This window comes from Capsaspora owczarzaki (assembly GCF_000151315.2).
Source record: "Capsaspora owczarzaki ATCC 30864 unplaced genomic scaffold supercont2.8, whole genome shotgun sequence".
In the NCBI taxonomy this organism is placed as follows: domain Eukaryota; class Filasterea; order Ministeriida; family Capsasporidae; genus Capsaspora; species Capsaspora owczarzaki.
The window spans coordinates 604,959-630,456 of NW_011887299.1; the positions used below are offsets into that span (position 1 = coordinate 604,959).

General features: G+C 54.1%; 8 protein-coding genes across 8 annotated transcripts; 4 read left to right on the forward strand and 4 right to left on the reverse strand.

The window, feature by feature from the left end:
* The first annotated feature begins 272 nt into the window (after nucleotides 1-272).
* CAOG_05114 (chaperonin containing TCP1) lies at nucleotides 273-3,147 on the forward strand. The gene is made up of 4 exons (XM_004346749.2): nucleotides 273-351; nucleotides 544-697; nucleotides 1,321-1,943; nucleotides 2,052-3,147. Exons 1-4 carry the CDS (start codon nucleotides 328-330, stop codon nucleotides 2,916-2,918), a joined length of 1,668 nt encoding a protein of 555 aa, XP_004346799.2. The 5' UTR covers nucleotides 273-327; the 3' UTR covers nucleotides 2,919-3,147.
* Nucleotides 3,059-4,628, reverse strand: CAOG_05115 (hypothetical protein). The gene is made up of 5 exons (XM_004346750.2): nucleotides 4,511-4,628; nucleotides 3,824-3,941; nucleotides 3,584-3,726; nucleotides 3,335-3,466; nucleotides 3,059-3,256 (listed from the first exon to the last, which is right to left on the reverse strand). The coding sequence occupies exons 1-5, from the start codon at nucleotides 4,571-4,573 to the stop codon at nucleotides 3,155-3,157; spliced, it is 558 nt and encodes a 185-aa protein (XP_004346800.1). The 5' UTR covers nucleotides 4,574-4,628; the 3' UTR covers nucleotides 3,059-3,154.
* A 25-nt stretch (nucleotides 4,629-4,653) lies between these two features.
* On the reverse strand, nucleotides 4,654-7,643 carry CAOG_05116 (SIR2 family histone deacetylase). Its single transcript, XM_004346751.2, has 6 exons — nucleotides 6,888-7,643; nucleotides 6,678-6,766; nucleotides 6,418-6,591; nucleotides 6,186-6,338; nucleotides 5,658-6,072; nucleotides 4,654-5,562 (listed from the first exon to the last, which is right to left on the reverse strand). Exons 1-6 carry the CDS (start codon nucleotides 7,609-7,611, stop codon nucleotides 4,796-4,798), a joined length of 2,322 nt encoding a protein of 773 aa, XP_004346801.2. The 5' UTR covers nucleotides 7,612-7,643; the 3' UTR covers nucleotides 4,654-4,795.
* Nucleotides 7,644-7,859: 216 nt separating this feature from the next.
* CAOG_05117 (polymerase III polypeptide A) lies at nucleotides 7,860-13,602 on the reverse strand (the record flags this gene model as incomplete). The annotated part of the gene is made up of 9 exons (XM_004346752.2): nucleotides 7,860-8,253; nucleotides 8,354-8,529; nucleotides 8,637-8,734; nucleotides 8,879-8,933; nucleotides 9,017-9,286; nucleotides 9,382-12,438; nucleotides 12,543-12,692; nucleotides 13,220-13,352; nucleotides 13,562-13,602. The coding sequence occupies 9 exons, from the start codon at nucleotides 13,600-13,602 to the stop codon at nucleotides 7,860-7,862; spliced, it is 4,374 nt and encodes a 1,457-aa protein (XP_004346802.2).
* A 496-nt stretch (nucleotides 13,603-14,098) lies between these two features.
* Nucleotides 14,099-16,125, forward strand: CAOG_05118 (hexokinase-2). The gene is made up of 2 exons (XM_004346753.2): nucleotides 14,099-15,425; nucleotides 15,507-16,125. The coding sequence occupies exons 1-2, from the start codon at nucleotides 14,533-14,535 to the stop codon at nucleotides 15,871-15,873; spliced, it is 1,260 nt and encodes a 419-aa protein (XP_004346803.2). The 5' UTR covers nucleotides 14,099-14,532; the 3' UTR covers nucleotides 15,874-16,125.
* A 52-nt stretch (nucleotides 16,126-16,177) lies between these two features.
* CAOG_05119 (heat shock protein HslVU) lies at nucleotides 16,178-18,952 on the forward strand (the record flags this gene model as incomplete). The annotated part of the gene is made up of 8 exons (XM_004346754.2): nucleotides 16,178-16,619; nucleotides 16,701-16,817; nucleotides 16,899-16,988; nucleotides 17,098-17,570; nucleotides 17,614-18,088; nucleotides 18,190-18,287; nucleotides 18,362-18,559; nucleotides 18,647-18,952. The coding sequence occupies 8 exons, from the start codon at nucleotides 16,178-16,180 to the stop codon at nucleotides 18,950-18,952; spliced, it is 2,199 nt and encodes a 732-aa protein (XP_004346804.2).
* Nucleotides 18,953-19,054: 102 nt separating this feature from the next.
* On the forward strand, nucleotides 19,055-23,718 carry CAOG_05120 (glutamyl-tRNA(Gln) amidotransferase B subunit; the record flags this gene model as incomplete). The annotated part of the gene is made up of 6 exons (XM_004346755.2): nucleotides 19,055-19,216; nucleotides 19,725-19,868; nucleotides 19,984-20,395; nucleotides 20,507-20,841; nucleotides 20,933-21,765; nucleotides 21,921-23,718. The coding sequence occupies 6 exons, from the start codon at nucleotides 19,055-19,057 to the stop codon at nucleotides 23,716-23,718; spliced, it is 3,684 nt and encodes a 1,227-aa protein (XP_004346805.2).
* A 64-nt stretch (nucleotides 23,719-23,782) lies between these two features.
* CAOG_05121 (proliferating cell nuclear antigen) lies at nucleotides 23,783-25,052 on the reverse strand. Its single transcript, XM_004346756.2, has 3 exons — nucleotides 24,904-25,052; nucleotides 24,621-24,825; nucleotides 23,783-24,518 (listed from the first exon to the last, which is right to left on the reverse strand). Exons 1-3 carry the CDS (start codon nucleotides 25,015-25,017, stop codon nucleotides 23,959-23,961), a joined length of 879 nt encoding a protein of 292 aa, XP_004346806.1. The 5' UTR covers nucleotides 25,018-25,052; the 3' UTR covers nucleotides 23,783-23,958.
* Between the last annotated feature and the right edge of the window lie 446 nt (nucleotides 25,053-25,498).

Sequence of the window (25,498 nt, forward strand, 5' to 3'; positions counted from 1 at the left end):
AGTCCAAGTCTTCACTCCGTGAGGAGCGGGGATGAGTCGCTCGTGGCGCTCAATGCCAACGGTAATAGAAGAGGACTCTCAATATGAAGCGGTTTTCTATAAAAGCAAAGGAGAAACAAAAGGACTGAAACGACACAAACTCACGAACTGAGAGTCACCAAACAGAAGTATGTCGGCTTCGAGCTTTGAGCAACTCCCTCCACGAAGGAAGGCAACCACCTGACTGTTCTTGCTTGGTGAATGCATCATCATCATTCATTCCTCGTCTCGTCCGTCCTCAGTCCTCTTTTCATCTTACCAACGACAAACAAACACTCCTTTGCGAGAATGATGGGCCCCGGTGGACGCATGGTAACACATTGTGCAATCATGACCCCATTTTTGTTTCCCATTCGATTTTTGAATGTGAAGACAGAGTGGGGACCTCTTTGAGGACTGAGGATGCTGAGGACGGGAGAACGGACTTTGTATGGGACTTGTATGGACTTTCCATTGCACTGACTTTTTTTTTTTTTTTTTTTTTTTTATTCGTCTTCGCTTCAGCAACCACAAATCATCCTGCTGAAGGAAGGCACCGACTCGTCGCAGGGCAAGCCGCAGCTGATCAGCAACATCAATGCGTGCCAGATCATTGTCGACGCCGTGCGCACCACCCTCGGTCCCCGCGGCATGGACAAGCTCGTCGTTGACGGCCATGGTTAGTTTTTCCATTGCATTGATGTTATTTTTTTATTGGTTTTTTTTGTTCGACCAGCCAGAAGTTTGGAGGGACCCAGTGTGTTTTTCGCTGGATGTTGACTCTCTCGCGCTTTTGATGTCTTTTGTCATCATCGCGTCGAATCGAGCTCAAAGCGAAAAGCAGCAGCGAAACAAAAGCACCAAAAGTCGAGATCCTCCGAAATATTTTTTTATTTTTTTATTTTTATTTTTTTATTTTATTTTTTTTTGTTGCTTTTCCATGTGCTTTGCTTTCATTATTTTTTTATTGTTGTTTTTCCCTCGTCTTCCACTCAGTCGATCGGCCTCGCTCGTTCGGTGCTTGTGGTAGAGTGGTGTGTGTGTGTGTGCGTCTTGCATCGATGCGCCGCGCTCTCTGTGCGCAAAAAACTGAGCCGCGAAACGAACAAGCATTTCGGTACAAAAAGTGAAACAAACCCAATGCAAATCCAGCGAAAAGCAAAAAAAAAAAAAAAAAAAAAAAAAAGCGAGATCTGACGTTTGCGCTTCTGTGAAATCAATCCACAGTTGTGGTCCTCCACAAAGCATCAAAGCACACCTCATGACTCACTCAACTTTTGGAAATGGTATCAACAAAAACAGGCAAAACCACCATCTCAAACGACGGCGCTACGATCATGAAGCTGCTCGACATTGTTCACCCCGCTGCAAAGACGCTTGTCGACATTGCCAAGTCGCAGGACGCTGAGGTCGGCGATGGTACCACCAGTGTGGTGCTGCTCGCTGGCGAGTTCCTGAAGGAGGCCAAGCCTTTCGTCGAGGACGGCGTGCACCCGCAGGTCATTGTCCGTGCCATCCGACAGGCCACCGCCCTCGCCGTCGCCCGCATCCGTGAGATTGCCGTGCTCATCCAGCGCGCCGATCCCAAGGAACAGCGCGAGTTGCTCGTCAAGTGCGCCGCTACTGCCATGAACTCGAAGATTATTGCTCGCCAGAAGGAGTTCTTCTCCCAGGTGGTTGTCGACGCCGTCCTCTCGCTCGACAAGGATTTGCCCCTCAGCATGATTGGCATGAAGAAGGTCCAGGGTGGCGCACTCGAGGAGAGCGTGCTCGTCCCCGGTGTTGCCTTCAAGAAGACCTTCTCGTACGCCGGCTTTGAGATGCAGCCCAAGAGCTACACCTCCCCCAAGATTGCCCTTCTTAACATTGAGCTCGAACTTAAGGCTGAGCGTGACAATGCCGAGATTCGTGTCAAGTCTGTCGATGTGAGTTTTCTTTTCTCAGTTCGTTTTTTTGTGGAAGGATTGAGGTAGTTTGCTTTTTGGCCGTTTTTGTTTTTTTCTGACTTTCATCCCACCCATCATCCCCCACAGGAATACCAAGCAATCGTCGATGCAGAGTGGAAGATTCTGTACGACAAGCTCGAAAAGATTGTCGCGAGCGGCGCAAAGGTCGTCCTGTCCAAGCTGCCGATTGGCGATGTTGCCACGCAGTTCTTTGCCGACCGCGACATTTTCTGCGCTGGCCGTGTGGCTGACGAGGATTTGAAGCGAACAATGAAGGCATGCGGTGGCGCCATTCAGTCGTCCGTCAACGACTTGCAAGAGAGCGTTCTCGGCACCTGCGAGTCGTTCGACGAGCGACAGGTCGGTGGCGAGCGCTACAACTTTTTCACGGGCACCCCCAAGAGCAAGACGTGCACCATCATCATCCGTGGTGGCGCCGAGCAGTTCCTGGAAGAGACCCAACGCTCGCTGCACGACGCCATCATGATTGTCCGACGAGCGCTCAAGAGCGACTCTGTTGTTGCTGGTGGCGGTGCCATCGAGATGGAGCTCTCTCGCTACCTGCGCGAGTACTCGCGCACGATTGCCGGCAAGCCGCAACTCGTCATCTCGGCCTTTGCCAAGGCCCTCGAGGTCATCCCCCGTCAGCTGTGCGACAACGCCGGCTTTGACTCGACCAACATCCTCAACAAGCTGCGCTTCAAGCACGCTCAGGCTGACGGCACCTGGTTTGGTGTTGACATTTTCAACGAGGACATTACCGACACGTTCAAGACGTTCGTTTGGGAGCCCGCACTTGTCAAGATCAACGCCATCACCGCCGCCTCCGAGGCCGCTTGCCTCATTCTGTCGGTCGACGAGACGATCAAGAACACCCCCGCACACAACCCTGCTGACGGCCCGCCGGCCGGCCGTGGTCGTGGACCACCGATGATGGGCGGCCATGGTCATTAAACGAGTAATGTCCTTGTTGCCTCTCGCAACTCTGTAGCTTTTACCCCCAGCGTGTGTTCGCATGAAGTTTTTTTTTTGTTTTGTTCTTTTGTGTTTGCAGCAACAAAAAAGAAGAAAAGTTGAACGAAAAGATCAAGATCTACAGTATGGGTGTTGGTTTTATACATGTATTGGCGAAGAGCGATGTTGAAGGTTGTTTAAAGCACCCGCATCCACAATGCCTCGGTCGAGTTGAGTTACACGACAGCAGGGGCAGCAGCAGGGGCGCCGCGGCGAATGCTCAGGGCGATGAACACGGCCAGCGCGAGCAACGCAAAAGTAGACAAGAATCCAAATGCCTATGCAGAATGAGTTGACAATGGGTGAGTGAAAGCAACGTCTCAAAAACGCGCTCGAGTACCATCTGGCTTGCTTACTGCGCCTGCCCTCCAGGTGGTGAACGAAATGCCAAAGCTAGTGAGTTCGTCGCCAATGTCAGAAACTGTCTTGGCCCAGACGGCCGAGGCAATGATGAACAAGAAAACCATGGCAATGTTGACACCGAGCTCCTGCAAAAGAACAAGCCAAGAAGAAAAACGGTGCAAGAATTGAGCAAGCCATCCAGGACGCTCGAGCGATGGACAACCAAAAAAGAAAAAAAGTAAAAAACAAGCAGAACGCTTTACAATGATTGGCATGGACAGCGGCAGCTTGGACGGGAAGACGACATGAGCGACAGTCATCACGAAGGCCCAGATAAAGACAATCACACCAATGGCGACCATGAAGACGCCGCTGCTCTTCCATGAGCTTTTGCCGATAACGTCATCTAGAAAGAGTTTTTGAAGAGTTTTTGAAACATCACAAAGTTGTTTAGGGCGGCTTTTGTTGTAAAAACCAAAGTTGTGAGTAGTTGTGAAACTTACTGTTGCAGATTGCGTCGAGCGAGTCGTACTTGAACGAGCCGGGACATGCGCCGGCGAGCGAGCCAGAATCGCGGTAATCGGGGCCCGCGACGCAGCCAAACGAGATCATGGCCAGGAACTAGCGCCAATGTATTGAATCAAGAATGATAACCAAGCACAAGGGGTTAGCATGAAAGCACAAAGGGGGAAAAAGAAGGGCGAGAAATGGGTTTGACGCGTGTCCTCTTCCTGACTGACTGACGCGCTTCTTCGCTCACTTTTGCTCAAATGCAAGTGTGCAGTTGTAGCAGTCAACAAAGCACAACAAAGTCAACGTCGACAAGAGCGAGTTTCCAGCAGATTTAGAAGATTATTTTGTATTATTTTGTATTGGATTCTTTTCATTTTTTTTTTATTTTTTTGAAATTCTCGCTTTTTTTTTTTTTTTTTTTTTTATGGCCATGTTTTTGGCTCTTTGTTGACTTGTCGAAGCTGAGACAGCAAAACCCCACACTCACACTCACATTCCCCGTCGTTGTTGATATGCTTGTCAGTTTCGCAATTCACGAAATGCGACTCAAAGTGCCGGCGGGTCGAACCGCGGATTGTGATTCCATTGTTCTCTCAATGCCTCGCTCGGTCACTCTCTCTCTGTCACGCTCCCTCGCTCGCTCTTGCTCGGCAAGTCAATGTCACTCCTTCACTTACCCAGACGATAATGTAGAGGAAGACGCGCGGTTCGCGCAGATCGGCAGTGGAAATGTTGACCATGATGACAGAAACAACAGCTTGGGAAAAAAACAAAAAAAAAAAAAAAAAAAAAAAAGACTCGATTGCTCTCATTTTTGTACTATGAGAATAAATGCAGCTGACTCTGAGTCAGCCAGAACAAAACAGACAACAGCATCAATGGCAAAAAACGAATGCATGCTGTAATAACATGGATCAACAGTGAAAGTGGTTGGTTGCGCGTTCAACGCTCCCAAACGTCGCTCAATCGGATTGATCCTCTTGACCGTCTTCGTCGTGTTGAGAATCAGAATTCACGCCTTGCTCGTCGACCTCGGCATTCTCATCATCGTCGTCGTCGCCGTCGTCGTGAGGCTCGCCGGAACCGTCCATGTCGGCGCCGTTCTCGTCGCCGTTCTCGTCGCCATCGTCGTTCCCGTCGCCTTCGTCGTCGCCGTCATCATCATCGTCGCTGCCGCTGTCGCTATCGCTGCCACCGCGGTAGTGCTTGAAAGGAGCAGGCAACTCGGCGCCTGAAAAAATATAGCGAGCCGGCGCAACAAACCGGAACCGCTCGCGAACGCCTTGAACCTCTTCGCCCAATTGCTCTTCGTCGTCCTCGTCGTCTTCGCTGTTTTCTGCTTGCTCGGTCGCCGCTGGAGCGTCTTCTGCAGACTCTGTGACAGCAGCGGTGGCGGTCGCTACCACAACTTCTGTCGTGCCCGTTTCGGCGGACGTCGCGACGACTTCGGTGGCCACCGAAACCGTTGTTGCCATGCTGGTGCCAGCCTCCGCGTTGGAGCTCGTGCTTGGCGGGGCCACATAGCCCGGCTGCGTCCAAGCTGGAGCAGATCCAAAAGTCTCGGTCGCCTTGTCTGCCGCAAACGCCTGAAGATCATACTCGGGTCCCAGCCGAGCGCACAACTCTTGCACAATCTGGTCGCAGTTGCCAAGAAGCTCGACATCAAATGCAACACGAGGCAGCGGCTCGCGATTGATGAGAATGCGGGGAACGGACTCGTCAAAGCATCCTGCCGACCAAGCAAAAACAAACACAAAAAATCAAAAATCAGACACTTGTTCTTCCAGAACGCAAGCAGAAGCATAACATGTCGAGACTAGTCACCTGGGATGTGGGCAACAGGCTGCACCTTGAGCGACGAGCCCATCACAATCAGCAAATCCACCTTCTGACGATCTTGCATCAACGAGTCGTGGAAGGCTTGCGGCAACTGCTCGCCAAAGAAGACGATATCGGGCTTGATGATTGCTTGCTCCACCTCAGGCCCGCACTGGCTGCAGCGTGGCACGATCTGTTGCATCACCTGCTCCTTGATCAGCATGCCGTCGGACTGTGCGTGACAAACCATGCACGACGCCGTCGCGAACGAGCCGTGGCATTGCAGCATGTTCTTGACGCCTGCAACGTGCTCAAGTGTGTCAATGTTTTGGGTGTAGTTTCGCAGAAGCTGCCCCTTCTGGTCGAGCATGGAAATAAAGTAATGGCTCGCGGCGGGAAGGAAGTTGCCCGGGAAGAGCTCCTGTTACATCGGTTAAAGTATTGCGAAAAAAAAAAAACAGACGTCAGTGCATATGTGGGAGGCACACTTGCGGCTCTGATGCATCTTCTTGTGATGGCCACAAAGTCACATACCTTGGCAAACTGGAAGAACGGTCGTGGATCGGAACGGAAGAACTCAATGTCAAACATGGCGTGGGGATCTGGGAGCGTTGGAAAGTCGACTCGCAAACGCGCATACACGCCGTCTTTGGAACGGAAGTCTGGGATGCCGCACGAAACAGAGATCTATGGATGAATCAAAGCATCAAAAGAATGAGTGAACGTGCATGCATGTGGCGCACATGAACTACAGTTGTCCTCATACCCCTGCTCCGCTTAGAATGACGATATTCTTGCTTGTCTTGATGAGACGAACCACGTCGTCAATGGTGTTGACATCCTCCAGCTTCTTGCGAGGTGCTGACGCTGTCATGCGCAAAACGGCCTCCATCACAATCTTCCACAGCTCCTCTTCCGACGGCTCGGTCTGATCATTTTCCTGCCAAGTCCAAAACCAATACAGCATAAGCACCAAAAGCAACTCCCGTCGTTGGTCAGCTCAACAATCCGCCAACAGCTCCATACAAAATCGATGCGCAGCCCAAGCTCGTTGAGAACATCAAGCGGATTGCGCTTGGCCAGTCGTTCGTAATGAAGCCAGGCGAACAGTTTCTCTGCAGGACCATTTTCATGACAATGTTAGTATTGTTAGCTCGAATGGAGTGAATGCTCTTCGTATGCCGGTACACATTGCCCAAATCGAGCGACACAAAGCTCAGAGGTGATCGACCTCACCTCGCACGCCCTCGCCATCGTCGTCGCTGGAATCGCTGTCGGAATCAGCATGGTGTTCATCCTCAGAGCTGTGCGTGAATCCATAGTTCCCGATGCCATCGTCACTGTCATCGTCGTCGCTGCCATCAGCGAGCTGACCGGACAAGCTGCGGTCTGGCTCGTCGACGTCCATTGCCTCGCTGGCTCGGTCGCTCGTCGCACTCTCCTCGGTCGACGCGCCATGGGCTCCATCCGACGTGTCGATGGTCCTGTGTGGGGCTGCGCCACCATCGCTGCGGTCGTCGCCGTTGTCGTCGTCGGACATGTGGTCGTCGCTGTCATCCACGCGCGCGCGTTTCGCCGACCCGCCCATCCGCTGCCGGCCACCCTCACCCGGCGCACTCACCGCTCGGTCTCGGTGGTTGCCATCATTGTCATGGCCGTTGACATTGACCATGTTGACGGTCGATGATGTGGTCGGCGACCCACCCGGTCGAGTGTTGCCGTCGTGACCATTGGCTGGGTCGTCGACGAGATCGGCGTTAGCAAGTGGGCGTTTGGCTGAAAGACGATTGTTGCCGTCATTGCCGTTGACATTGACATTGGCATTGACCATGCTGATGGACGATGGAGTGGTCGGCGACACACCCGGTCGAGTGTCACTGTGAGCAACGTTGGCTGGGTTGTCTACGATGCCGGCGTTAGCGAGTGCTGGAACACCATTGTTGTTGTCGGCCGCGCTCATGTTTGGCTGAGCGACTGAAAAAAAAAATGGAAACAAAAAAAGTAGACTGAACTGTTTCCGGATTTGGATCAGTGCTTAAATAATTCCAAAAAATCGATAAGATGCAGCTAAATGATTTGACTTTACGACGAGCGCAAAAACAAAAAAGGGATGAATAGAAACGCAACTGAACATGCTCGACTTTATTATTTCAAAGAAGCACCTCAGCAAAGCAAATCGTTAACGGAACAAAAAACAAAGCACTCAAATCAGCTGGACGTCGTGTGGAGCTTTGGGTTGTCGAATAGGAAGGAGCGCTGAGCAAGCTTCTTCTTCACTGCGTTCGAGCCAACTGCTTGTCGTTGCAGCAGCTTGAACAGACCAGTGCCGATCGTCATCGGGATACCCATGATGATGCACTCACTAACACCGCGAACAGAGTCCGTCTGGCCGTACAGCGAGGCGTCAAACAGATGGTCGGTGGTCTTTTCGAAAGATGCCAGCATAAGCACACTCTCCTTCATCTTGGCAATGCCAAACCGGGTGATGCCGAGAACATCGCCCTTGGAGGTCATCAAGTCTGCCAGAAGCATGAGGTGTCGCGTGTCAATGCTCATGCCGTGACTCTGCATCGTGTATTGAATTTCGTTCATGATTGTCGATCTGAGAAAGGAGGAGGATGGAGTGTGAAAAGGCAGGTTAGAAAACACCGCATCAACCACCATTTCAAACCCAAAGCTATCGCCACTGACGAATGACGTACCGTGCAGCCTCGATACCCAGCGAATCCTTCATTTCCATAATGTGGTTGCTCTTGGTCCGCATCCAATCGACACCTTCGATGCCCATGACAGCCAGAAGATTCGTGCCTTCGACGAGCAGATTGTACTTGCCAGGCGTCTTTTGGTTGATGACGGCGCGCTTGACCGTCGAGATGCCCTAAAACATGAAAATCGCACGGGTGCAACAAAAGAAACAAATGAGAAACGTGATCCGCCGCAAAATCGACGAAGAACAAAAAAAAAGGCAAACTGCAAAGTCCATACCGATACAATCACATTGCCAATCGCATGGTTGAGATGCTGGATGGAAAAGAACGAGCTGGACAGTTTTTTCAGCTCGGACAAGCTAGAATCCTTCTCCACTGGAGGCTTGATGCACAGATCGAAAGGCGACGCCACGTGAATTTGCTGTCAAACAGACCAAGCCAGTCAATCAAACAGTGAGTCCGTTAGTGTTTGAAAATCATTGGCGCCCATAGCTGGTGCATCATCGAGCATTCTGGTACCTCGAAGCTTGGAAGCAAGTAGAGCGTTCTTGACTTGCTCGGCATCAATTTGGAGCTAGAAGAAGAGCAGAAATTCATCAGCAAGGTTACGTTGGGCGAGAATTTGCACCTGCACACCAAGAGTAGCACAAAACTTACACAGAGTTGTCGGATCTGAGAGCGGCTCAGCCGCACATGCAGGAAGGATTGGTGGGGAGTGAAAATCTCGCGCATAAAGTCTGAAATTTCACCCAGGCGGGTGCTTTCAGTTCGACCCTTGACGATACGCGCGATCGATTCCTTTGATTGATCCAATAGCTCTGCAGTGATGATGGGCGTGCTGATCACCTTGGAAGCATTGATAATTTCCTTAATACGCGGGACACCAAGTGTGATGTTCATACTGGCTACACCAGCGAAATGGAAAGTCTACAGAGATCAAAAGAACACAAAACGAAAAGCAAAACAGTCAGCTCCAACCTTCCAAGAGCTGCCTCTCTTCCATTTGCATCTATCTGACTCACCTTAAGTGTCATTTGGGTGCCGGGTTCACCAATACTCTGTGCACCGACTGCTCCGACGGCAGTGCCGGCCTCGATGGTGGCACGCTTGTACTTGGACACGCACAGCTCACGGAAGCCTTCGAGTTGCTTGCTCGTGTACTTGGCCACCTTATCGACAATGGACTGCTGAAGACGAGCGGATTCGCTCAGAGCAACGCTGCGAGGATCCGACTTGTCCAGTGGGCCGATCGAGTACGGATCCAGACCACGCTTGTCGCGCATGCTCGCAAGGCTGTCAGCAACGGACTGCAAAAATCCGCGCAACTCTTCGTAAAACTGCGGCACGGGCTCGTCGTGCATGGCACGCGTGCCGGGACGCTGCAAAGCCCGGCGCTCTTCCAGGTACAACAGAATGACCTTGTGGGAGAACTGGGTAATTTCGTACGGGAAGAGGCTTTGGTCGCTTCCAGCGGGCGAGTTGTTGCGAACGTGCTCAAAGACGCGCTTAAAGTCCACAGGCTTGTTCGAGCCCTCCATGGATGCAGGGTCGAGCTCGTCATCGCCATACCGCAGCTGCACAACGCCGCCGATAGAATCACGAACGGTCGAATCGTACTGGACGGACAAATCCTCCAGCGCCTTCATCAAGCGGCGCTGCATGTAACCAGTCTCGGCAGTCTTGACGGCAGTATCGACCAGACCTTCACGACCACCCATCGTGTGGAAGAAGAACTCGGTCGGCGACAAGCCAGTAAAGAAGCTGTTTCGAACAAAACCCTTCGCGGCCGGGAAGCGGGACTTTTTCGGGAAGTGTGGCAGTGCGCGGTCCTCAAAGCCGTTGGGGATGCGCGTGCCGCTGACGGTCTGCTGACCGACGCAGGCAATCATTTGGGAAATGTTAATGTTGGAACCTTTCGAGCCGCAGAGCGCCATCCGCAGCGGAGCATTGGACTTGTCGAGCTCCTCCAAGCACATCTTGCCAGCATCCTCACGAATCTGAGAGAGCTCTCCGTTGATGACAGACTCGAGCGTCTGCTCGGGCGAGCAGCCAGGCTGCGAGGGCAGCGCGTTGCCTCGGAAGGCCTCAATGTACCCGTCGCACTTGGTGTAGCCCACCTGCAGCATGACCTCCTTCGCCTGCAAAAGCTTGAGCGTCGGAGTGACGTCGCCAATGCCAATGGAAAACCCGTAATTGCACAAGAATCGCGACGCAAGTTTGGCCAGGCGCGACATGGCGTCGGCAGCCGTCTGCTCGCCAAAGTCGCGCAACAGGACGTAAAAGATGGTGCTTTTGCTGCCAGAGCCCAGCAGTGCCTTGTCCATGCTGCCACTCAACAGCTCCGAGTTGCGAATGTTGACAAAGCCGTCATTTTTGCACATTTCCTCGTCCTTCTTGGAATACGTGCGCGACGCGGTGCGGAGGTTCATTCGGGCCTTGCACTGCTTGTTGGGCCGCATCAGGACACTAAAGAGCTGCTTGCCAGTCCACAGACGGACAGGCTTCAGAATGGCAGGCGGAGGAATGTCAATCTGGATGCCGGCGTCGCTCATGCATGCGCACAGCTGCGTGAACATGCTCTGGTCGAGGAAGAGGTCCTTGCGCGACAGCAAGTAGGCGCCCGTGATGAAATCCTGGATGGCGGCGATAAGCGGCTCGCCGTTGCGCGGGGTAATCATGTTGGACTTGACACCCATGAGCACCATGGCCTCGGCGCGCGCCTCTTCCGTTTGAGGGACGTGCAAGTTCATTTCGTCACCGTCGAAATCCGCATTGTAAGGCGTGCAGACACACTCGTTAAAGCGGAAGGTGCGGAAGGGCGAAATGCGCACAAAGTGGCACATGATGGAGAGCTTGTGCAGGGACGGTTGGCGATTGAAGAGCGCGATATCACCCGTGCGCAAGTGACGCTCGACAACATCGCCCACGCGAAGATCGCGTGCAATCTCCTGGCGGTTGCCGTACTTGAGGTAGCGCTTTGGGTTGACGAGAGGGGCCGCGGCGCCCTTGACTTGGCCTGCCGCCGAGCTTCCTGCCGCCGCTGCTGCCGCTGCTGTGGCCCCGGCCGCCGCCGATGTAGACGCACCGCCTGCAGTCGCGACGGTACCTGCTGCAGTCAAACCACCGCCAGCGCCTCGGTTCAACTCGACATAGTTTGCGCCAGGATACTGGTCCGTTCCAGCAATGATCAGCTGGCGCATTTCTTCAATGTTGTGGCTGGTAACGCGCTCGGGGAAGGTCAGAATCTTGGCAACATGTTCGGGCACAGCCACCTCATCAATGCGAAGGTTGGGGTCTGGGGAGATGACGGTGCGGCTCGAAAAATCGACACGCTTGCCCGACAGGTTGCCTCGGAAGCGACCCGTCTTGCCCTTGAGACGTTGGCAAAAGCCACGAACGGGCTTTAGGTTTTGTTGCGGCAACTGGTTGGCCACATCGCCGTTAATGTACATGGCGCACACGTTCTGCAAGTGCTCCCATTCCTCGACCAGATTTGCAATCATGTTGGTCGGGTTGGACAGCGACTTGCGAATGACCGAATTGATAAACGCAATTTCGGAGAGCTTCATAGTGAGATCGTCTTCGTTGGAACCAGCCCCAGCGTCCATCGCCACAGACGGGCGAATGCAGGCGGGAGGGACGAGCATGCGCGTCAGAATGAGACGCTCGGGCCGGCCCTTGAGGGGATCGAGACCGAGCAACTCGACGTCTTCGTTGGGGATGGCTTCAAAGAGCCGGAGCACGCGCAAGGGGTTGAGCTCGTCCATTGCCTTGGTGAGCAGAGGACGCAAATCCTTGTTGCGCGCCACCGCCTCCTGGAAGGAGTTGAGAAAGTCGACACGGTCGTCCGACCGCTGCTTTTCGCTCATGCGGTAGGTGTCGTGCGAGAGCTTCATGAAGGCCACCTTCTTGACGGGGCCGTTCGGCGCGTTGCAGTAAGGGCAGTTGTGCAGGCGGCGGCACTTTTCGTTCACCTTTTTGCAGATGGCGCGCTTGTGCAGCATTTCCAGCAGCGGGTTGCGCAGCCGCTGCAAGAAAAAGAGGCGTTCCTCGACCGGCAGCATGACACGGGAGCAAGTCTACAGCAGCAGGCAGGCAGGAGGAGTGAGTGGGTGTTTGGGTTGGTTTGATTGGGAGAGAGCCTAACGCAGCAGCATGTTTTGGCATCAAAGCGCAATCTCACCTTGCAAATGTTCTGCAGCACGGTGGTGATGGCCTTGAAGTATCCATAGTGGAAGACAGGCAGCTCAAACTGCAAGTCTCCGAAATGTCCTGGGCAGGATGTCATAGGATGTCCGCATGTTTCGCAGGTGTGTTGCTTCATTGATGTGCCCTGTTGTTTTGTCAAAACGAATGTTAGTGTATGAACCGATCAGAAGCACGGGTGAGCTCAGCTGGGCGCGAAATGTCATCATCGCCACAATTGAGGTTGCTTTTTGTTTTCAAAGCCCAGCACTCTGGTTCCCGCTGAAGGTTTTTTTCTTTGCTGGCGACATAAATCCTACTTGAATTTGCCGGCGCAGCTGTAGTAACCGCGTCCTGGTCCCCCATCACCACGCTACGTTGGTGACAACAGAGCGAATGGAGATGCACAGAATCCGTCTCTGTCGCCTCCACTCCGTCCCCTGTTTCGCCCAATCCCCATTCATCAAACTGGCATCCTATTCAACAGTCTCAGAGTGGGGGGAAAGCCTGCTGTCCCTCCCTCCTTGCCTTGCCTGTTCCCTCAATGCATGTGCATTGCCAAGATCTCTGCTCCTCGCCGTCTTTACGCCCTTTCCCCGCCAAAACGCCGTCCTGCATCGCCAGGGCACAACGCAAAACAACCCACTGCATTTCCCCAGCACAACGTGGACTCACCAGTCGCTTGTCGAGGGGACCGTGTGGCGTCGGGACGCGGTCTGGCTGCTGGTAGAGCTCGCGATTGACGACGCGCATATGCGAGATGCGCTGCATGTCGCCGTCCGACAGCAGGCCAAAGTGGATGTGCGAGCTGCAAGCACATTGAAGTTGAAGCGTCAAGGGTTGCATATGTGTGGTAGGGCCAGAGAGTGAGTGAGACAACCAAAGCCCAGCTACAGCTACACATGCATTGTCCCTCTCCTCTCTCTCTCGCTCTCGCTCTCCAATGCAGTCCCCATACAAACCACTCAATCACAAAATACCCCCATCGCATCCAAGGCTCAATTCGAAGCGATTTACATTCGCTGGGACGTCTCGGCATCGTGGAAGGTCTCCTTCATGATCAAAGGAGAAAGCTGAGCAAAAGATGGAGTGAAGCCTCAGCAACGACGACAATCAGACCATGACTTCCATTTATGTCTATAAATTGTATTGTTGTTTGTTTCCATTGGAGTGGAGGGGGGGACGGTGAATGATGATGTGATCAGACGTAAGCGAGGGGTGGATTGCGCCATTGTTGCCGCCATTGTTTGCTTTCCCCCCTCACTCAATCGAGCACAAGCAATGACCTCCAAAAGAGCAAAAGTGCGCATCAGCACGCAGCCGTCCCCTCTGCTCACAGCCATCCCCTCAACACACGATGAGTGAGTTTGCGCAATCTTGGGTCTTCCAGTTTGCGCAATCTTGGGTCTTCCATCTCTCTCCCTCCTCTCCCCATCTGCTCCAAATCAACCCCCCAAAGTGCCCCGTTTGTTACTTTACTTCCATCATCATCATCATCATGAATCATGAATCATGAATCGTGAATCGTGAATGACGATGACGCAGAGCAAACAACTTCCCAATTTCCCAGTTTCGAAATTTCGCAACAAAAGATGGCCAAATCCACGACTTCAACCTCGACTTCAACTTCAACCTCGACTTCACCCTCGACTTCGACGACGACGACGAACGCATTCGCGGGAGTGACCTCGGGACAGGCGCTCGCAGCCGCTGCCGTCGTCGTTGGCGCGGTCGGGGCGTATCTCTACTGGCGCAAGACATCGTCCAAGCCGCCGCCGCCGCGCTCCACCCCGAAGCCGACCCTGTCTGGAAGCGCAGGTGCTGCTGCTGCTGGAAAGGGTGCGTCGACGTCGGGCGATGCGGCGCCGCGGGCCTCGAGCACGTATGCGCACGGACGCGTCCCGTCTGCCGCTGCTGCAAAGGCCATTGCGAGCGTCGAGAGTGCGTATGGCGCGTCGATCGAGGTGCTGCGTGGCATTGTCAACAGCATGATGCAGGAAATGCGCAAGGGCCTCGCCAAGGAGAACGGCGCCGCCATGAAGATGATCATCTCGCACGTCTCCAACCTGCCGACCGGCAAGGAGAAGGGCCGGTTCCTGGCGCTCGACCTCGGCGGAAGCAACTTTCGCGTTCTGCTGCTGACGCTCGACGGACACGGCCAGTGCAAGTCGGAGAGCGACAAGTACGTTCTGACGCAAGAGCTCATGACGGGAACCGGCGAGTCCCTGTTTGACTTTATTGCCGAGTCGGTGCAAGGCTTCTTGGAGTCGCGCGGCATCACTGAGACGCTGCCGTTGGGCTTCACGTTCAGCTTCCCCGTGCAGCAAGAGTCAATCAACTCGGGCAAGCTCATCCGCTGGACGAAAGGATTCCACGCGTCCGGCGTCGAGGGCCAGGACGTCGGCCGCCTGCTGAACGAGGCGTTCGCGCGCAAGGGCATCAAGGTCAACGTCGCTGCCATCGTCAACGACACGGTTGGCACCCAGATTGCACGATGCCTCGACGACCAGAACTGCTACGTCGGTCTCATTCTCGGCACGGGCTCCAACACCTGCTACCTCGAGGACGTGACGGCCATCCCCAAGTGGACTGGCCCCGCCCCAAAGACTGGCAAGGTCATTATCAACATGGAGTGGGGTGCGTTCGACGACGAAATCCAGCGCCTGCCGTACACCCCGCACGACCGCACCATGGACGCTGCGTCCATCAACCGCGGCCAGCAGCTGTTCGAGAAGATGATTTCGGGCATGTATCTTGGTGAAATCTCGCGTCTCGTTGCCGTCGAGCTTGCCGAGAGCGGCCAGCTGTTCCAGGGCACCCTCACCAGCAAGTTCCGCGAGGTTCAGGCCTTCAAGACTGCGATGATGTCCGAGATTGAGAGGTAGGGGGTTTTGTTGGTGATCCTTGACTACAGAGACGGGTGTATCAATCTCTCTAACCGTGCACACCCTGCTTCCGACAGCGATGACACTGTTGATCTCTCCCTCACTCGCGATTTGCTGCATCGTGAGTTCGGCCTGCCCTTGAACAAGATCACCATTGATGACCGAATGATCATCAAGCGTATCTGCGAGCTCGTGTCGACGCGCGCCGCCCGCATCGCCGCTGCAGGCATTGTTGCCGTGGCCACCAAGATCGCCAAGACCCACGACTGCACCGTGGCTGTCGACGGCACGCTGTTCCAGCGCTACCCGAACTTTGAGCACCGACTGACTGCCGCCGTCGCCGAGCTGCTCCCCGGCATTTCAACCAAGATCCACTTCAAGCGTTCTGAAGACGGCAGTGGCAAGGGTGCCGCCCTTGTCGCTGCGCTTGCCCAGACGCAGTAGTAGATGGGAATGAGGGTGTTGGGTTTTGTTGGGTCTTTTTGTTGATGAGCGTTTTGGCGAGCGGTTTTTTCGCCTTGTCCGGTTTCGTAGCTCAGTACCCGTTGCATCGGTCTGCTTGATGTGTGTTTGTGGGTGTGTGTTTGTGTGTGTGAATCGAATGAATGATGCAAAAGCAAAGTTTCAAGTTCCGTATGCCCACTAACCCCCCCCCCCGCATCTCCCTCTAACTACTGTAATACATCTTGCCAAACCCCTTTTCATGCATCATTTCAATCTGAGCTCAGTCAGATTGCTTCATCGAGTCATGCTCCGACTCGTTGCGACTGCCGGTTTTGCACGGTCTGTGCGATCATCGCCCGCCGCTGTTGCCGCTACAGCTACTGCTGCTGCTGCGTTGTCCCATAGTAGTAACCCTGCCTCACGACCAGCCATCAAGCATGCTCGGCGCCACTCGTCGCGCTTCCCGCCTTCCAATCCAGCCACCGCGTCACCAGTTGCGGTGCTGCCAGCGGTCATTCCGCCGACGCTGCCGCTGCATCTGCTGCCGCCGTCCACAGCCGACATCCACGCAATCAAGCACGCTCCTGGCACTTCGGGCGATCGGAACGACGCGCTCGGACTCCGCGCATCGCTCGACGAGTTCCTCGCAACCTGTCTCTCCGTCATTGAGGACACGGACAGTCTGATGCAGTCCATCCAAAAGTCCAAGCTCGCGTTGCATGGCATCGACATCCAAGACGGCGCTGGTGAGCAGTCTCCAGATTTGGAGTCTTAGAAAGTTTGACAGGGACAGATTTGTCACCAACTCAGCTTGAATTTTGGTGCAGATTCCGTTCCCCAACCGCCATTGTCGGTGCTCAAGACTCCCGCGCAAATCGTCGCAGAGCTCGACAAGCATGTTGTTGGGCAGGTTGATGCCAAGCGAGCTGTCGCCTTGGCTCTGCGTAAGAATTCTTCCGTCTTGCGTTCGTTGCGTCCTTGCGATTCTCACTCCATATTATGTGTGTGTGTGTGTGTGGCGACAGGCAACCGATGGCGACGACATCAGCTGCCACCCAACATGCGCGATGTCGTTGTGCCCAAGAATATCATCATGATTGGCAGCACTGGCGTTGGTAAGGCACACTCGCGACCACAATATTGGGGGGTTTTGGTTGGGTTTTTTGCTCTCTGTTGGTCTGGCGGTGGCCTGACAATGATGCAACCATTTTGTTGGGGGTGCAGGAAAGACGGAAATTGCTCGCCGCATGGCCAAGCTAACGGATGCCCCGTTCATCAAAGTCGAGGCCACGCGCTATATTCGATCGGCTGCCGCCAATGACCGGCAGGATATTGAACATGCCATCCACGATCTTGTGCGACTGAGTGTACAAGCAGCGCGTACGCGAACGCGTGCACAGGTGCGGGATAAGATTCATCGCGCCGTGGAGGATCGCATTATTGGCGACATTATTGCGCGGCGTAATGCCGAGTCAACCGAGGTGCTTTCACCAGAGCATATTGAAGAGACCAAGGAGGCGCTTCGGCGCATGATTCACTTCTCGCGCACCGACGACCGCATGATTGAGTTTACGTCGCTCAGCGCTGAAGACCTCGATGCCGCACATGCTGCCCCATTGGATAGCTTTGCACAAATGCTCGCTGACATGAGCGCTTCCCGATTTCTCGAGAGCAACGGCGGTTTGACCAGCGCCCGTGTCAAAGCTCGAGCAGAATCAACCTTCAAGCACACAACACCAGCAACAACAACAGCAGCAACAACAACAGCAACAACAAGCCTCAAACTCTGGAAATATCGCCTCCGCCCTCGGAGCCATGTCCCAGCAACTAAAGTCCCTCTTGCAGGTATTCCAGCACCGAGCTGCTGTTGCGGATGCCAAGCACCATCATCACCACCATCACCACCACGTTCAACAGCCTCATCTCGCCCTCGGCACTCCGGGTCGCTCCACCACAAATGGTGCTGTGCCCAACGCTAGTGACCCGCATACACAAGCAGCCGAGGCTCGCATCCACCGACCACCAGTGATGCGCATGCGTGCCAAGGACGCGCTGTCACTTCTGGCGGAAATGGAGGCGTCGGTCCTATTGAACGACACGCTCATTGTGCGAAGCGCAGTCCAGCACGTTGAACAAGACGGCATTGTCTTTATTGAGGACATTGATAAGATTTGCACGCCAACTCCCAGCTCCACCAGCAGCTCGAGGCGTGTTGGTGAGTGGAGGATTTTGCTGTATTTTGATGAATGCAGTTTTTTGGTGGCTCTCTTTCCTCATCCCCATCTCGCATTTTGGTTTGTGTCTGTGTTTCTATAGTGAGCGAAGCCAGCTACGAGCCAGTACAACGTGATCTCTTGCCCTTAATCGAAGGGACACTCGTTTCGACTCCGTTTGGTCCAGTCCGCACAGACCATGTATGTTCGTCGTTTCAATTGCGAAACAACAAACGATGTATTATTGTCGCCAACTCTTGCTCTTTGATGGCCAGATTCTGTTTATCGCAAGTGGATCCTTCCGGAGCAGTCAGCCGTCAGACTTGCTACCAGAACTGCAAGGCCGATTCCCGATTCGTGTGCAGCTCAAGGCGCTCTCTGAGTCGGACCTGTACCAGCTCCTGACGTGGCCAGAGGCAAATGTGATTGCTCAACAAGTGGAGCTCATGCGGACGGAGGGTGTCGCTCTCTCGGTACGCCAGCTGCTGCTCGTACTTTGCAATAATGAGTTGTAATTGTTGTAGCTGACGTTCATGCGTGTGTGTGTCAAATTGGGACAGTTCACCGCCGAAGCCATTCGTGAAATTGCCCGCATTGCATACGAGGTCAACGGTGCGGTGGAGAACATTGGGGCTCGCAGGCTCAACACGATTTTGGAGCGGGTTGTTGAAGACATCAGCTTTTCAGCGCCGGATCGAGTAGCGCACCATCGTTCGGCAGCAGTTCAGGCCGGCATCGAGCCCACTGGTCACACGAGCGACTCTGGCACGTCCGAGCTGATTCCTGTCGTGATTAACGAGCACGATGTTCGCCGCACCGTGAATGAGAGCTTTTTGAAGAGCGATCTTTCGCGGTTTGTGCTGTAACAGTGGAGTACAGTACAGTAATGGGGTTTTTTATGTCTGTTATTTGTTTCTGAGCACTATTTTCTTTACTCAGACGAATGTCACTCTTCGTTTTTTTGGATCATGTCGTCCAATGCAGTAGTTCCAGTAATGCCAAATCAGCCAACTCCGACCTCATCCTCATCCTCACTGCCACTCTCAGCCTTCACCTCCACCTTCCTCAATCTCTCTTTAACCTCGTCTACCTCGTCTCTATCTCGAGCCGTTGCCCTCCCTCTGACCCCAGTAGCCCCGTCACTCTCGCACAACTGAGATCTCCGTTTTCCCCCTCAACCCCTCTCCACAGCACCCCCCCCCCTCTTCCGTTTCTCACTCACTCACTCTCACTCGCTCAATCTCACCTCTCTCAACGGTCATCCGTTCCGCGTCCGTTCCATCGCTGCTCAATCTTCAATCTTCAATGCAATGTTCATTCAATTCAATTCAATTCAACGTCGGCCTTTCTTTTTCTTTCTTTTTTTCCCGTTTTCATTCGCCCGACGGCTCTTCTTCTTTGTTCCTTTCCATTGAAGCTCAGCTTCTTTTCTTTTTTTCCATTCGTTTTCCATTCTAGTTTGAGCTTTAGTTCCTGCAATTCAACTCCCATTCAATGCCGACCGACCGGTTTGACTTTTGACTGGATCAGCTGATTGTCGTTCACTCACTTTGGCTTTGTATTGACGTTTCGATGGACATTCACAGCCTGAGACGATCGCAGAGCTGCGCGCATTGACGTTTCGATGGACATTCACAGCCTGAGACGATCGCAGAGCTGCGCGCACTCGTGCTGGCTGAGGCAAAGCCGCTGCTCGCAGAGAACAAGGTCAACTCGGTCGACGTCGATCGCATTGCCACAGATGACGAGTACCTTGCGCGATTCTACCGCGTTGCTGATGCTGTAAGTTAGATTACCATTTAACTCACTCAGTCCAAGCTCAGCAGCTCAGAATTACTGAGTGGACGTGCTGAGTGAACACGATCGATGCCTAACTCGCGCTCCATCAACCAACTAGATGCCCGAGGCTCAAACCCTGCTGGTCAACTGCCTGAAATGGCGGCGCCAGTTTGGCGTCTTGGAGCTGCGCGAAAGCTCGATTGAGCCGGACTTGCTCAACTCGGGCGTCTTTTTCTTCCGCAATCGCGACAAGAGCAACCGGCTGATTGGTCACCTCATGATCCGTCGCCACAAGAAAGACCCGGCGCGGCTCGAGCTGGTCAAAAAGTACATTCTGCTCTGGTTTGAGCGTCAGGAAAAGTCGGCGCGTCCCAACACGGAAAAGTTTACGCTGATCTTCGACATGACTGGTGCGGGTCTGGGCAACTTGGACATGGATCTCGTCAAATTCCTCATCGATTGCTTCAAGTTCTACTACCCGAACATGCTCGGGCAGATTCTCGTGTTTGAAATTTCCTTTATTCTGAACTGTACGTCGCCTGAGGTTCTAGGGTTGTTTGGGGTTGGGGTTGGAGCTTTGCAATCGATGGTTGCCTGGACTGACTCAACTGCTTCACACTGGTGCTCACACTGACCAACAGCTGCCTGGAGCATTATCAAAAACTGGCTGAGTCCGCGCGCGCTCGCCTTGATCAAGTTTGTCAATCGCAAGGAGATTCAAACCTACGTTGAGCCTTCATCCTTGCTGATTTCACAGGGCGGTCTCGACTCGTACGAGTACTCGTACACGCCCGGCGAGTTTGCCATTGTTGCCCGCAACGACTTTGGTCCGGCCGCGTCCTCGTCCTCATCCTCGTCGTCGCCCGCCATTGCTGCGCCTGCTCAAGCCAACGCCAATGCTGGAGCCGATGAGAGCAAGCCAGCCCATAAGAAGCGCGTCTCTTTCTTGCCCGCAGAAAAGTCCGACGTTGGTAGTGTAAGAAGCTTTGAAGAATTGAATGTTGGAACTTGTCTCGCACCCGAATACTCACCGTCCACTCGCTCCCCTCTCCTTCAATCTCTCGCAGGGCTTTTTGGCAGTATCGCCGAACGTCAACTACCTCGAATTCCGCGGCCCGTTCAATGCCGAAGTCACATCCACCATCACGCTCGCACACACACTACCAGGAAGCGTTCAAAAGTCACCTGTGGCGTTCAAGGTCAAGACCACGGCTCCAGAGCGATACCGAGTCCGCCCCAATCAAGGGCTGCTTTCCCCCGGAGAAAAGATTGTGGTGAGCATTTTCATGAGCGTCGGCTCGCTCCCCGCCCAAGCCGCAACCCCCGAGGAAACAGCCAATGGCTTTGTGTCGAGCTTGCGCGACAAGTTTTTGGTCTTGTCGCTGCCCTTCCCTAGTGATGCCAATGCGAACGACATCAACGGCCAGTGGACACAGCTCGTCGAGGCGCCAAACGCGACCAAGCCCTTCCAGCACCGTTTGCCATGTCGGTTTGTGACTGGCTCTGGACAAGTCCTCGGTGTCGATCCAGCTGCCACACCAGACCCAGCTCCCACCGCTTCGTCCGCGAAATCTTCCTCGGCTGCTGCTGGTGCTGCTACTGCCCCAGCGGCCGCCAAGCCGTCTCCAGCGCCAACCGCGTCCTCACCTGTCGCCGCAGTGGTGCCGACACCGGCTCGGACTGCACCCGCCGCGCCTCTGGCCTCCTCGCACTCCAAAGATGAGGTCTCTGGCAATTCAGAGCTGGCCGTGCTGAGGAAATCAGTGCGAAATCTACAGATTGCGTTCGTGCTGCTCTTCTTGCTGGTGCTCTTCCTGATGCTTGCCGTATCGCTCCTGCTGGCCTCTCATCCACTCGCGCCATTGCCGCTGCGTTCCTTTGTGCAGTCCTTCTTCTCCAAGTAACACCAAACCAACCGAAGAGCATGATCGTTTGCTTTTGTTCACATTACAAAATTGTTTGATAAAAAAAAGTCGTCCATTGTTCCTGTACACCCCGATCAATTCAGGTCGATGCAAAATGAATTATCCCACTCATTCTTCCTTTGTGTCACAGATGCTCTCAGTCTCAGCAGCTCAACTCACCGTTCGCTCGTCTGCTTTTGGCCTCGTCCGCCACTGTTGCCGGGGCTGCCCGCCGCGCCGCTCATCTCAATCCCACAGCAGCGCGGTCTGATGCTGCTTCCCCTGCGAGCTCGGGACGCCGCCAGCTCGCCGTGGTCGTCGGCCTCGAGCTCCATGCGCAGGTCGTCGCCTCGTCCAAGCTCTTCTCCACGGCGCCGACGTCGTTCGCGGCCCAGCCAAACACGTGCGTGACGTTTCTGGATGCGGCCTACCCAGGCACGCTGCCTGTGCTCAACCAGCACTGCGTCGACGCGGCCGTGCGGACGGGCATTGCGCTCAACGGCACCGTCCAGCCAGTCTCGGCGTTCGACCGCAAGCACTACTACTATGGCGATCTGCCATTGGGATACCAAATCACGCAGCAGCGTGTGCCCGTCGTTACGGACGGCTGGCTGGATATCGAAGTTTTGCCCGATCGCGCGTCGTACAAGAGCATCTCGGCCGCTCAGCTCGCCAAGCTGGCCATCACCCCCAAGCGCATTCGAATCCAGCGCCTGCAGCTGGAGCAGGACAGTGGCAAGTCACTTCACGATCTGCCAAATACTCCGGCCAACGCCACATTGGTAGACTTGAATCGCGCCGGCTCTGCGCTGATGGAAATTGTCACCGCCCCCGATCTGTCCAGCGCTGCAGAGGCGGCAGAGCTCGTTCGCAAGCTGCAGCTCATCTTGCAGAAACTGGGAACGTGCGATGGTGTCATGGCGGAGGGCTCTCTGCGCGTCGACGCCAACATTTCGATCGACGAATACGAAACCTCTTCTGACGCTGCAACAGCAATACCGCAGGATTCGCAACCACAACAGAAGCGACTGCTACGGCGCTTTCCTCGCGTTGAAGTCAAAAACATTAACAGCATCCGGTTTTTGCAGCGCGCCATCCAGTTTGAGGTCGCGAGGCAAACTGCCGCTATCGAACTTGGCGAAGGCGACAAAATTGTCCAAGAAACACGCCGTTTCGATGCTGCGGCCGGTGTCACTGTGCCAATGCGTACCAAGGAGGGAGAAACAGACTATCGCTACATGCCAGAGCCCGACTTGCCACTATTGCGCTTGACTCCACAGTATGTCGAGTCGATGCGAAAAACGCTGCCCGAACTGCCAGATGCAACGATTGCGCGGTTTTGCACCCAGTATGAGCTCGCACGCAGCGATGCTGCCGTTTTAGTGTTTGAGCCGCATGCTGCCGAGTATTTCGAGGCCGCAGTCAAACATCTCGAAGGCCTGGCGTCAGGGACCAACGCTCCGAAAACGAACGGCGATAATGCTCCAGCACGCGCCCGCACTGCCGGCCAACGCGTTTGTGGATGGATTACTTCGTCGTTGATGGGCCACATTGAGACCTCTCTGGCAGAGTCTCCTGTGAAGCCAAGCCACGTCGCGGAACTCGTCCATTTGATTGATCAAGAACGAATCACCAGTCGCAATGCCAAGGCGCTTTTCGCAGACATGTGCAAGTTGGGAGAGCTGCCTGCTCCAACGGGAGCGGTTCAAAGCCTGGCAGCCCAGCGTGGCTTCCTGCTTGACCCGCAACAAACCCAAAATATCGATCCTGCTGAGATTGACCAGCTTTGTCAGCGCATCTTGGATGCCCACCCCAAAGAGGTGGCCGGGTATCGCGCAGGACGCAACAACATGTTTGGGTTTTTGGTCTCGAAAGCCATTGCCGAAACGCAAGGCAAGGTCAAGCCGCAGCTCGTTGCCGCGACTTTCAAGCGGCTTCTAGGTCAATGATAGTCTTGGATTGGGCCACAGTTGCATTGTGAAGCAATCAAAATAAATAAAAACCGACAGACTATGATGTAGAAAATCGCAAATCAAAAATTCAATGTTACAAAACATGCAATCAAGACGAAAAAAGGTGTGCATTCGTTCGAAAGGGGAGGCTGACCCTTGGGCCTAAGGACAACCAATGCCAAAAAAAATGTGCAACAAAAGACAAACAAAACTAAGGTAGAAGCCATTTTCGTGGACTTAATCGTCCTCCTCCATGGCATCCTCCTCCTTGGCCTTCTTTGACTTGGAGCCCTTGTTGGGTCGGTCCTCTGCCTCGGCTTCGGTTTCTTGGTTCTCCTCGTCCTCGAGCTTGGGGGCAAGGTAGAAGCGAACATAGCCAGTGTCGTTCATCTTGTACTCGACAACCAGCGGCACCTCGCGAGACATGGAAAGCGAAACAGACTCGGAGAGGGGAGTGGCCTTGGCGAACGAGTTGAGGTAGCGAAGAGCAAAAATCAGAGTGACAGGCTGGGCCATGTTGATGACAACCGACTCGGCAGGCTTGTCGACGCTGCCAGTCTGCTTAAGGGTGATGCTGCCAGAGCCGACCGAGCCAGTGACGGAGAACTTGACGCCCTCCTTGGTGCAAGCGATCGTGACAGACTCGCCGCCAATACCAGCGCCGAGATCGCGGCAAATGCGTTGGAATTCGCTCGAAGGCATGCGGATAACGGCGTCGTATTCGGTTTCGGGGATGCCCAGGTGCTCCGAGTCAATGTCCATAAGCTTCATTTCGAATTCGGAGAGCTTGTCTTGGGCTGGCAAGGTGGATTGAAGCAAAGCCAACAAGAAATGGTCAGCCACAGTGTTTCAGCAGAAGGAAACAAAACGCAGATTTCGAGTTCAACCACACCACTTACCGGGGCTCTCGAACTGCAGGTTGAGCGTGTCAGAGTTGTCCTCGGCAGTCATTGTGAGAATATCGTCGTTAGAGGCGCACTTCATGAGCTTGGCCATCGCTTGCAGGTTGACACCAAGAGTCAGGTTGCGGTCGCAGCGGAAGGGCGAGAAGCCGTCCGAGCGCATAAGGAGGGCGACGAGACTGACGTGCGAGCTGTCCATGCCCTGTGACGACAAAGCAGAGTTCGTTTGAGCACACTGCTGGCAATCAGCTCGACATCTCAACGAAATCTTTGACTTTACCTGGAGGGAAATACCGCCGCTGGAAATCTCGAGGTTGGCCTCAGTGATCAAATCCTTGATGGCGTCAAGAATCTTCTTCATGAGATTGCTTTGTGCGAGGCGTGCTTCGAACATGATTGAGGGTTTGTGTGTAAAAAGTGTTGTCTCTGTCAATCAAACAGGCGAAAAGGGTTTCGATGAGTCAACAGAACCGCAAATGGCAATCTCGATACTGTAGCTGGTTGTTGTGTGTGAGGATTGTCGATGGTTAGGGGCCAGAAGGAAGAGGACGAAAAAAAAAAGCGGTAAACTCTCCCGCCAAAAGCACAATCCAGCAACCACCCCACTCGATCCGCAACCCGACGACTCGGTGCGCAAGAATCAACATTTGGGTGGACTGGTGTGTGATGTGTGAGGGCAGAACTATGGCGGGACTTGAGCAGAGACAGAACAACTGGGTGCAAAACTGTGCAAGCATGCTTCTCGTTTTCCCGCCATTTTTTCCCGCCAAATTTTGTTTTTGTTTTGAAGGCAATCACCGCACTCCCTGCCAGCGCTACAAGCTCGCCCAACGCGAGTGTGCAAGAATGGACGAGATTCATCGTGATGATGCTTC

Coding starts and splice junctions, on each gene's coding strand:
- CAOG_05116 (XM_004346751.2), bottom strand. CDS start 7,611: ATGAGCGCGGCCGACAACAACAATGGTGTTCCAGCACTCGCTAACGCC. Junction 6,767..6,887: donor CGATGGCGAGGGCGTGCGAG/GTGAGGTCGATC, acceptor ATGGTCCTGCAG/AGAAACTGTTCGCCTGGCTT. Junction 6,339..6,417: donor TCATTCTAAGCGGAGCAGGG/GTATGAGGACAA, acceptor ATTCATCCATAG/ATCTCTGTTTCGTGCGGCAT.
- CAOG_05118 (XM_004346753.2), top strand. CDS start 14,533: ATGATGCAGGAAATGCGCAAGGGCCTCGCCAAGGAGAACGGCGCCGCC. Junction 15,426..15,506: donor ATGATGTCCGAGATTGAGAG/GTAGGGGGTTTT, acceptor TGCTTCCGACAG/CGATGACACTGTTGATCTCT.
- CAOG_05114 (XM_004346749.2), top strand. CDS start 328: ATGATGGGCCCCGGTGGACGCATG. Junction 352..543: donor TGGGCCCCGGTGGACGCATG/GTAACACATTGT, acceptor TCTTCGCTTCAG/CAACCACAAATCATCCTGCT. Junction 698..1,320: donor GCTCGTCGTTGACGGCCATG/GTTAGTTTTTCC, acceptor CAACAAAAACAG/GCAAAACCACCATCTCAAAC.
- CAOG_05115 (XM_004346750.2), bottom strand. CDS start 4,573: ATGGTCAACATTTCCACTGCCGATCTGCGCGAACCGCGCGTCTTCCTC. Junction 3,467..3,583: donor CGCTGTCCATGCCAATCATT/GTAAAGCGTTCT, acceptor GTTCTTTTGCAG/GAGCTCGGTGTCAACATTGC. Junction 3,257..3,334: donor CCACCTGGAGGGCAGGCGCA/GTAAGCAAGCCA, acceptor CATTCTGCATAG/GCATTTGGATTCTTGTCTAC.
- CAOG_05121 (XM_004346756.2), bottom strand. CDS start 25,017: ATGTTCGAAGCACGCCTCGCACAAAGCAATCTCATGAAGAAGATTCTT. Junction 24,826..24,903: donor GCGGCGGTATTTCCCTCCAG/GTAAAGTCAAAG, acceptor TTGTCGTCACAG/GGCATGGACAGCTCGCACGT. Junction 24,519..24,620: donor CCTGCAGTTCGAGAGCCCCG/GTAAGTGGTGTG, acceptor CCACCTTGCCAG/CCCAAGACAAGCTCTCCGAA.